The 10,442-nt window shown below is 53.5% G+C and overlaps 1 protein-coding gene across 3 annotated transcripts in view; it reads right to left on the reverse strand.

The window, feature by feature from the left end:
• The window catches only part of TCF25 (transcription factor 25), a 28,754-nt gene extending 18,425 nt beyond the window's left edge, over window positions 1-10,329 (reverse strand). For 2 of the 3 annotated variants that reach the window (XM_058675202.1, XM_058675200.1), the window contains exons 1-6: window positions 9,780-10,329; window positions 6,814-6,975; window positions 5,719-5,808; window positions 5,367-5,441; window positions 4,127-4,245; window positions 3,068-3,133 (exon numbers count right to left, since the gene is read on the reverse strand). In XM_058675202.1, coding sequence (XP_058531185.1) covers window positions 3,068-3,133; window positions 4,127-4,245; window positions 5,367-5,441; window positions 5,719-5,808; window positions 6,814-6,975; window positions 9,780-10,115 — 848 coding nt within the window. In that variant the 5' untranslated portion in view covers window positions 10,116-10,329. The remainder of the gene's footprint in view (window positions 1-3,067; window positions 3,134-4,126; window positions 4,246-5,366; window positions 5,442-5,718; window positions 5,809-6,813; window positions 6,976-9,779) is intronic. The other variant, XM_058675201.1, reaches the window with a different exon arrangement.
• Window positions 10,330-10,442: the final 113 nt, after the last annotated feature.

Below are 10,442 nucleotides of genomic sequence, written 5' to 3' on the forward strand. Positions count from 1 at the left end.
CCTGACAGACGATAAAGCCTCCCATACCTAATAACGACCAGAGGGTAAAGGGGATCCCACAACTCCTCTGGAGGGCAATTTGGCAGCATGTAGGAAACTGGAAATGCAGACCCATGAACAACTGGTTACAAATGTTCCACAGCTGGGCCCAGTACAGTAGCATAGTGGCTAAAGTCCTTGCCTTGAATGTGCCAGGATCCCATATGGGCACCGGTTCTAATCCCAGCGGCCCCACTTCCCATCCAGCTCCCTGCCTGTGGCCTGGGAAAGCAGTCGAGGACAGCCCAAAGCCTTGGGACCCTGCACCCGCGTGGGAGACCTGGAGGAGGCTACTGGCTCTTGGCTTCAGATCGGCTCAGCTCCAGCTGTTGTAGCCACTTGGGGAGTGAACCATCAGACAGAAGATGTTCTTCTCTGTGTATCTGCCTGATAAAAATAAATAAATCTTACATAAATAAATAAATACAAATGTTCCAAGCTGTGGTGGACCACACAGGGCCCTGTGAATATGGCCTGACCACTGTGAGTACAACATTCTAAGGCCTCAGAAGCTGCAAACCAGAGCCCTGTGGCTAAGGACAGAAGTGTGGCACGTGTGGGAGATGCACAGCCGCGTCTCTGCAAAGCAGGGAAACTGAGGCACTTCCACCTGCACCCCCAACCCCACCCCCATTCTTATTTGTAAGACCAAGTCAGAAAGAAATCTCCTGCCTGTTGGGCCCTTCCCCAGGTGCCTTCAACAGTGGCAGCTGGAACTCCTTCCAGGTCTCCCTTTGGTGATGGGGACCCACCTACTTCCCCCAGGGTTCACTCAGGAGCAAGCTGGATGGGAACTGGCATAGCTGCGACTCAAGCTGGATGGGAACTGGCATAGCTGCGACTCAAGCTGGATGGGAACTGGCATAGCTGCGACTCAAGCTGGATGGGAACTGGCATAGCTGCGACTCAAGCTGATGGGAACTGGCATAGCTGCGACTCAAGCTGGATGGGAACTGGCATAGCTGCGACTCAAGCTGGATGGGAACTGGCATAGCTGCGACTCAAGCTGGATGGGAACTGGCATAGCTGCGACTCAAGCTGGATGGGAACTGGCGTAGCTGCGACTCAAGCTGGATGGGAACTGGCGTAGCTGCGACTCAAGCTGGATGGGAACTGGCGTAGCTGCGACTCAAGCTGGATGGGAACTGGCGTAGCTGCGACTCAAGCTGGATGGGAACTGGCGTAGCTGCGACTCAAGCTGGATGGGAACTGGCGTAGCTGCGACTCAAGCTGGATGGGAACTGGCGTAGCTGCGACTCAAGCTGGATGGGAACTGGCGTAGCTGCGACTCAAGCTGGATGGGAACTGGCGTAGCTGCGACTCAAGCTGGATGGGAACTGGCGTAGCTGCGACTCAAGCTGGATGGGAACTGGCGTAGCTGCGACTCAAGCTGGATGGGAACTGGCGTAGCTGCGACTCAAGCTGGATGGGAACTGGCGTAGCTGCGACTCAAGCTGGATGGGAACTGGCGTAGCTGCGACTCAAGCTGGATGGGAACTGGCGTAGCTGCGACTCAAGCTGATGGGAACTGGCGTAGCTGCGACTCAAGCTGATGGGAACTGGCGTAGCTGCGACTCAAGCTGGATGGGAACTGGCGTAGCTGCGACTCAAGCTGGATGGGAACTGGCGTAGCTGCGACTCAAGCTGATGGGAACTGGCATAGCTGCGACTCAAGCTGGATGGGAACTGGCATAGCTGCGACTCAAGCTGGATGGGAACTGGCATAGCTGCGACTCAAGCTGGATGGGAACTGGCGTAGCTGCGACTCAAGCTGGATGGGAACTGGCGTAGCTGCGACTCAAGCTGGATGGGAACTGGCGTAGCTGCGACTCAAGCTGGATGGGAACTGGCGTAGCTGCGACTCAAGCTGGATGGGAACTGGCATAGCTGCGACTCAAGCTGATGGGAACTGGCATAGCTGCGACTCAAGCTGGATGGGAACTGGCATAGCTGCGACTCAAGCTGATGGGAACTGGCATAGCTGCGACTCAAGCTGGATGGGAACTGGCATAGCTGCGACTCAAGCTGGATGGGAACTGGCATAGCTGCGACTCAAGCTGGATGGGAACTGGCATAGCTGCGACTCAAGCTGGATGGGAACTGGCATAGCTGCGACTCAAGCTGGATGGGAACTGGCATAGCTGCGACTCAAGCTGATGGGAACTGGCATAGCTGCGACTCAAGCTGGATGGGAACTGGCATAGCTGCGACTCAAGCTGATGGGAACTGGCATAGCTGCGACTCAAGCTGATGGGAACTGGCATAGCTGCGACTCAAGCTGGATGGGAACTGGCATAGCTGCGACTCAAGCTGGATGGGAACTGGCGTAGCTGCGACTCAAGCTGATGGGAACTGGCGTAGCTGCGACTCAAGCTGATGGGAACTGGCGTAGCTGCGACTCAAGCTGATGGGAACTGGCGTAGCTGCGACTCAAGCTGGATGGGAACTGGCGTAGCTGCGACTCAAGCTGGATGGGAACTGGCGTAGCTGCGACTCAAGCTGATGGGAACTGGCGTAGCTGCGACTCAAGCTGGATGGGAACTGGCGTAGCTGCGACTCAAGCTGATGGGAACTGGCATAGCTGCGACTCAAGCCAAGCAGTGAGACATGGAATGAGGGCATTTCCCAAGTGGAGATTCAACCGTTTTGTTGTTGTTGTTGTTGTTGTTGTTTGGAATTTTTATTTTTATCCACTTCAGCGCAGAGTTCCCACCCACTGGTTCACATCCTGATTTCCACAACCTAAGGGGCCAGTCAGGGGCTGAAGTCAGATTCCTGACCTGGGTGACAGGGACCCAACTACTTGAGCCATCATTGTAGCCTCACATGGTCTGCCGTCAACAGGGAGTGGAGAAGACAGCTGGGACTGAACATAACCCAGATACTCTGACACCCTGTGTGGGCATCTCAGGTTGGCAACAGCTCCCCCACTAGGGCCTCTGCAGCATCAGGAACACACTTCAAGCCTGGCTGACAGCCCAGCAAGGAACCAAACAGCTTCTACCAGGCAGCTCAGGGTAGCTCTTACCTTTGCTCACCCAGGACAGCACGAGCACCAAAATACCGCTTCAGCTCTGTATCTGGATTCAAGTGTCTGCAGAAACAGAAATTTCACCAAGAATTACATTACAGTCTTCCCCAGGGAGCCTAGACATTCCAGAGAGTCACCAGAAAACCCAGCAGCAACAGAATGACGCTGGCCAGTGACAAGAGTAAGACATATGGCCTGGTGCAATGGCTCAGTAGCAAGACCAAGAGATAGGGCCTGGTGCGATGGCTCAGGGGCAAGCTAGGACTCCACATGTGCAGTGGCTGCTCCATTTCCCTCCAGCTCCATGCTTGTGGCCTGGGAAAGCAGTCGAAGATGCCCCAAAGCCTTGGGAACCTGCTCCCACGTGGAAGACCTGGAAGAAGCTCCTGATTTTAGGTCAGCTCAACTCCAGACATTGTAGCCACTTGGGGAGTGAACCAAACCAGTGATGGAAGATCTTTCTGTAAATCTGCCTTTCCAATAAAAGTAAATAAACATAAAAACAAAAGACCAAGAGAGAGAAATCAGCCAAGGACAAGGCCCTTCTCTACAGTTTTACTAAGCCCATCAAGAGTGGCACACAGGTCCTGTCTTCGCCTTGCTGTGTGTTTACCAACAACTGGCCAGTTTTTGCTTTCGTAATTATTATTATTTTTTATTAGAAAGGCAGATACACAGAGAGAAGGAGATATAGAGAGAAAGGTTCTCTGTCTGCTGGTTCACTCTCCAAGTGGCCGCCAACAGAAGGAATTGATCCAAAGCCAAGAGCCTAGAGCCTCCTCTGGGTCTCTCATGCAGGTGCAGGGTCCCAAGGCTTTGAGTCACCCTCTACACTCCTCCCAGGTCACAAGCACAGAACTGGATGGGAAGTAGAGCAGCCAGGATACGATCCAGTGCCCATGTGGGATCCTGGCAAATGCAAGGCGAGCATCTAACCACTATGCTATTGTACTGGGCTCAACAAATGGCCACTTTTAAACAGAGCCAGAAATGTTTTGAAATGACAGGCGATGAATCTGCTGTACTGCAACTTCAGCCTCTCTTCCCAGGCCGCACCTGTGTTCCACGTACAGGACATGCTTCTTAGCACTCAGGGGAGGGGGCCCTGGGTGGCTGAACCCACTGTTGTCCTCAATCCTCTCCAGCATGCGATCGATATCTTCTAGCCCATTTTCCTAAAAGTCAAAAACCACATTGACTTCTCAAAATATCAAAATAATGCTTAGATATTTTTAAAAGAACCATTAATTTGTACTTACATTCTAAAGGAGAGTAAATTCAAACAATATATAATAGACATTTAGGCAAAAAAGAAAAAAAAAAGTGAGGGGAGAAGGATGTTTCCTAAGAAGTTCAGAAGAGAATCACAAAAATCAGGAAACAGCCTGCACAGTGGCATGGCAGGTAAAACCTTTGACGACAATGCTGGCATCCCATAGGACACTGCTAGGAGTCCTGGCTGCTTCACTTCCAATCCAGCCACCTCTTTATGACCTGGGAGGGCAATGGAAGATGGCTCAAGTATTTGGGCCCCTGGGATAAGCTCTTGGCTCTTGGCCTTTACTGGCCAGCTCTAGCTGTGGTGGTCATCTGGGGAGTGAGCCAGTAGATAGAAGGCCTCTATATCTCTCTCCCTCTCTATATATCTCTGAAACTGCCTTTAAAAAAAATCTATTTTATTGGAAAGGCAGATTTACAAAGGGAAAGAGAGGCAGAAAGATCTTCCATACACTGGTTCACTTCCCAAATGGGTGATCAAAACGAGGAGCCAGGAGCTTCTTCCAGGTCTCTCATGCTGATGCAGGGTCCCAAGGTTTTGGCCCATCCTCTATGGCTTTCCCAGGCCACAGGTAGGGAGCTGAATGGGAAGAACAGCTGGGACACAGACAGGCGCCCATAGGGGATCCCAGAGCTTTGAGGTGGAGGATTAGTCAACTGAGCCATTGTGCTGGACCCAACTCGACTTTTCTAAAAAATAAACAGATCTTTAAAAAATAAAAGAAATAAAATGAATCTTAAAAAAACAAAAAACAAAAACCAAAATAGAACTCACCCTGGACTCCCTACTCAGCTAAGCACAGAAAAGACATACTCTATCAACCCACTGGGTGGGACTCCACCATTGGGACACCTGCCTTAATGCATGCTGGGCACATGGGAATGCAGTGGAGAAAGGCAAAGGCAGAATCAGCTCTCTTCCTCCGCCTTAGTCTCCTCATGGGAGACAACCAAGAGCCCAAACAGAGCTGCCTGCAAAGAAGCAAAGGGCAGAGGAAACCACATCTGATGCACATACCAATGGTTCTCCCGTGCTGGTTTTCCTATTTTTCTGTTTCTTTTTCTTCTTTCGGAGTTTGCCACTTCCATGAGACTAAATAAAACAGCTACATTTTAATCAACAGCAAGAGAAAGAAAACCCCAAAAACTGACAGCTGAAGCAGTAAGCTCAAGCCCCTCCTCTAAGCATGGCCCATCTATTCCCAAATGCCCCTTCAAGACACGGTCTTCCCTAGAGGCACAGCTGACCTTTCTCTCACACCCTTCTAGACTGTTCCACACTGCCGCTGTGGTCATCCCATGCCTGCATCTAGCCAGCTCCAGCCCCAGGAGTGCCAGCACCACCTCACACTGACCCCACCTTCTCATACCTGACTCTCTGGGTCAGGACTCCCCAGCTGTACTTGTCCAGTCATGTCTACGTTGTCCTCGCAACCTGAGGTCCTGGGGGACAAAGACCCCTCCACAGGGCCCAGCAGGCTCCCAGTGAGCCCTTCTGGTGTCCAGGAGGAAACCCTCCCTCTGGGGCTGGCATTTGGCCAGTGGTTAGAATGCCCATGTCCCACACCAGGTGTCTGGGCTGCCAACTCTGGCCCTGCTGGTGTCAGGAATCTCATGCAGCTGATGACTCAAGTGGCTGAGTTCCTATCACCCAGAACTAAACTGATTCCAGCACCTGGTTCTGACCTGGCAGAGTCCTGGCCACTGCGCGGCATGAGCAAGTGCACCAGCAGATGGTAGATCTCTATGTCTGGGCCTTCCAAATACATAAACATTAAAAAAAAATAGAACAAGAGGGCCCGGTGGCGTGGCCTAGCAGCTAGAGTCCTCGCCTTGAACGCGCCGGGATCCCATGTGGGCGCCGGTTCTAATCCCTACAACAGGTCCACTTCCCATCCAGCTCCCTGCTTGTGGCCTGGGAAAGCAGTCGAGGACGGTCCAATGCATTGGGACCCTGCACCTGTGTGGGAGACCCGGAAGAGGTTCCAGGTTCCCAGCTTTGGATCGGCGCGCATCGGCCCGTTGTGGCTCACTTGGGGAGTGAATCATCGGACGGAAGATCTTCCTCTCTGTCTCTCCTTCTCTCTGAATATCTGACTGTAATAAAATAAATAAATCTTTAAAAAAAAAAGAACAAGAAAAAGAAAGCAAGCTAAAGCGCACACATACATTAACAGTCTTCAGGGACCTTCTCCACGACAAGGCACAGCAGCACTGCCTACCGTGCACACTCCACTGCTCTCACGCCAAGAGGCAGAGGCAGAGGGACACACTACAACACCTGGGCACAACACCCTGGACACACTACACCTGGGCATAGCACCACGATGGCACTGCTGGTCTCAGGAATCTCACGCAAATTTCATCAGGCCCCCCAGGAGAACGCTGGCAATGAAGCAGTGAACATAATCAGACACACGGGTGCCCAGCCCTCCTCCCAGCATGTGTCATGGGGGCTTGTCTACCTGCTCTAGTGGCACTGCCTCAGTCACTTCAGTGTCCTTCTTGGTCTCTGTGCTTCTGTGTTGGACTCTTTCTTTGTTCCCCGATGCCATGGGCTCTGCCAGGACACAACCAGATCTGTCCCCATTTACCACAGGATCATCCTCCAGGTCTTCCATGTGGATCTGAAAAAAAACCAAAAAAACAAAAAACAGGTTGTGCAGTCACAAGGACACACCTGACAGAGTCCTGGTGTGAACAGCAGTGCTGAGAAGGGGAACTTGGAGTGGCTTAGACTGCCTCAGTCAGGGAGCACCAGAGAACTCGATGCTCTCTGTCTTCAAGGACAATACAGAGAAGAAGCCCCAAGATCAACCCCGTGGATGGAGTATGACCCAAGAAACATGATTCAGCCAGTGCACTCACGTCTTCTTGTGCACCTCTCAGCACACGTACAGCAGCAGGCAGCACAAAGACAGATCCCCCGCCTGCTAACATTCACTATCACTCACCATAACAGAAATCACAGTCCTCCCTTGGCATACGTGGGGCAAACACACATATAGACACACACACACAGACACACACACACACACATAACGCAGCACTGAGTGCAGACACACACATAGTGCTGAGTACAAACACACACACATAGACACACAGCACTGAGTGCAGACACACACACACACACATACACAGCGCTGAGTGCAGACACACACACAGACACACACACAGCACTGAGTGCAGACACACACACACACTTACACATACACAGCGCTGAGTGTAGACACACACATACATACACAGGAGAGGAAAGGTAGGAGGGACTTCAGGAGAAGGGAAGAGGTGCATGCAAGTTAGGGACAAAGTTTTGGGAGTTCAGTGTAGAGATCAGATCAATGCAACTGATTATGAGATGCAGAAATAAATAAATGTGATTTCATGTTCACTTTGGAAACTTTGCAGAATATAAAGCTCAAAAGTAAAAATTGGGCCTGGTGTGGTGGCCTAGCTGCTAAAGTCCTCGCCTTGAACAAGCCGGGATCCCATATGGGCGCCAGTTCTTATCCTGGTGGCCCCACTTCCCATCCAGCTCCCTGCTTGTGGCCTAGGAAAAGAGTGGAGAACGGCCCAAAGCCTTGGGACCCTGCACCCACATGGGAGAACTATCAAAACCATTTCAGCAGTACCCTCAGAACTTGCCCCACATTAGGGACCTTGGGATGACACTGGGTGGCCATTCCCCATCCCCAGGGACTGATGCAGTTATGCTTCTGGGAGTAGCCCTCTCCCCTTCTCTCCCCCCTTTCCCCAAATACATGAAAAAAAATGGAAGTATTGTCTCAACCACTTTCCCATATACCTCGAGCCTCCTCACCCTAATCGCTGGTCCACATGGACATGCATCCCTCTCAAGTATGTAAATATTATCAAAAGTAAAATGATTATTGAAAAAAATAAAAGAGTAATAGAGAGAGGAGACAGATACCTTCTACCCTCTGTTCACTCCCCAAGCAGCTGCAATAGCCAGGCCTGGGCCAGGAAGAAGCCTAGATTTTACCATGAGTCTCCCCAGGCCTACCAGATGAGTGGCAGGGCCTGCAGACCCCAGGCCCCTCCCTCTACTACCTCCCAGACACGTCAGCAGGAAGCTGGATGGGACCCTGAGGAAGTTGCTGGTGCTGCAAGCAAAAGCCTAGCCTGTGCCAGCTTCATGCCACCTCTTTATGAAGACAACAAGGCTTTCTTACGTGCTTGGCTGTCATTCATATGGGGACACTGGCCATTGCCCTGTGCTTGCGCAAATTTTTCGCACATTTTATTTATTTTTTGAAAGATTTTATTTACTTGAAAAGCAGAGTGACACAAACACAAGGAAAGATGTTCCATCTGCTGACTCACTCTCCAAATGGCACCAATGCCCAGTGCTGGCCAGGCTAACCCTGGACTGCAGTGAGTGGAACCCAGGCACTCTGGGAAACCAGGGTTCCCAAAGGCATCTTAGGCACTGCATAAAACACCCACCCTAAAAAACAGCGTAGATTAAATGTCGAGGTACCCAAGGGCAGACAGGTGTGGGATGAACAGGTAGGCACACAACAGAAAGTAAGTGTAGAAGATGCATGGACCGCACACCTGCCACAGGGTTGAGGTAGGGTTAGGGTTAGGGTCGTAGGGACTGCACAGGTCTCAGCTGCTGACAATAAAACCCGCTAGAGGAGTAGGACCCGGTGCACTCCAGTCGATTCCAGTCTGCTGGGATTCTGGCCTCCTGCTGATATTTACCCTGGCATGCAGGTAGCTGGAAACCTGCCAATCAGTGAAATGCCTGAGTGGAGCGCCCAGTGCCAATGTTTGCGGAGAGAACCAGCAGGTAGCAGGTGTCTGTCTCAGCTGCACAGGACCCAGAGCTGGGACGCCCTGCATGCTCTTCTGCAGTCCCTGCTCTGGACATCACAACTCCACCAGCTCCCTCCCGGCCCGATTCCGCAGTCTAACTCCACAACAGCAAGGCTAAGTCCTGAGTCCCGCCCACAGCCCTGCCCCCTACTAACCCCCTACTAAGCCCCGCCCCGAAGGCCTGTCACCGCCCCTTCTTTAGCCCCGCCCCCAGAAGGGCATGTTGCCGCTCCTTCCTTAGCCCTGCCCAGAAGAGCCTGTCACCGCCCCCTCTGTCCTTAGCCCCACCTCCAGAAGGACCTGTTACCGCCCCTCAGTACTTAGCCCGGCACCGCAGGGGCATGTCCCGCCCCCTCTGTCCTTAGCCCCGCCCCATATGGCATGTCCCGCCCCAGTCCGTAGCCCCGCCCCCAGAGGGGCCTGTCCCCGCCCCCTCAGCCCAGTCCGTAGCCCCTCCTCCAAAACGGCCCCACCCCGTCCGCGGTAGTGCTCACACCACGGCCCCGCCCACTCAGCCGGAGTCCAGACCCGATCGGTTCCGCCCCCGTGACGTCAGGCCTCGTCCCGCCCCAGTCGCCCGGCTGCTCACCAACTCGAACCGGTTGTTGACTCGAACGCCCTCCTTGCCTGCGCGCCCAGGGCGCCGGCTACCCGGTTTCCGTCTCGGCCCTTCTTCCTCCGTGTCATCCTCATCGTCGAGGTCAAATTGCAGGGCTCCCGGCCCGAGGGGCTCCTGGCCGCGCTGTTCCCCCCTCAGCCTCCGGAGGGCCCGGCGCGACATAGGACCCAACGGCCGTTGACGTCTGCAGAGCCAGAAGGAAGAGCCGGAGGAGACAGCGACCGGCACGCCTGCGCACACGAGGCTGGCGTGTCGCGTCTGCGCGCCGCGGCTGCCCGGAACTTCCTGTCCGTTACCAGTTGGCATCAGTGAAGTTGCAGGCGCTTCCGGGAGCGCTCTCGCGAGAGCTGGGCGCTTCACCTGGCATGCGTCTGGCGGCGGCCAGTCCGGGGTCAGCCCCGAGTCCCAGAGCTGCAGCTTGGAGTCGGCGTGCAGGGCCGACTGTTGCGCGAGTGCACAGGGCGGGCTTCACCGCTGCGGGGACCTTGGTCAGCGTTGACAAGCTCTGTGGAGGCAGCCGAGACGGGGTTGAGGTAGGGTGAGGGTTGTAGGGTCTGCACAGGTCAGGGCGAGGGTTGTAGGCACTGCACATTGAGGAACCTGGGCTGCGGACAGCAGGCCCTGGCGAGCGAT

Source organism: Ochotona princeps, chromosome 16 (assembly GCF_030435755.1).
Source record: "Ochotona princeps isolate mOchPri1 chromosome 16, mOchPri1.hap1, whole genome shotgun sequence".
NCBI classification, from domain to species: Eukaryota; Metazoa; Chordata; class Mammalia; order Lagomorpha; family Ochotonidae; genus Ochotona; species Ochotona princeps.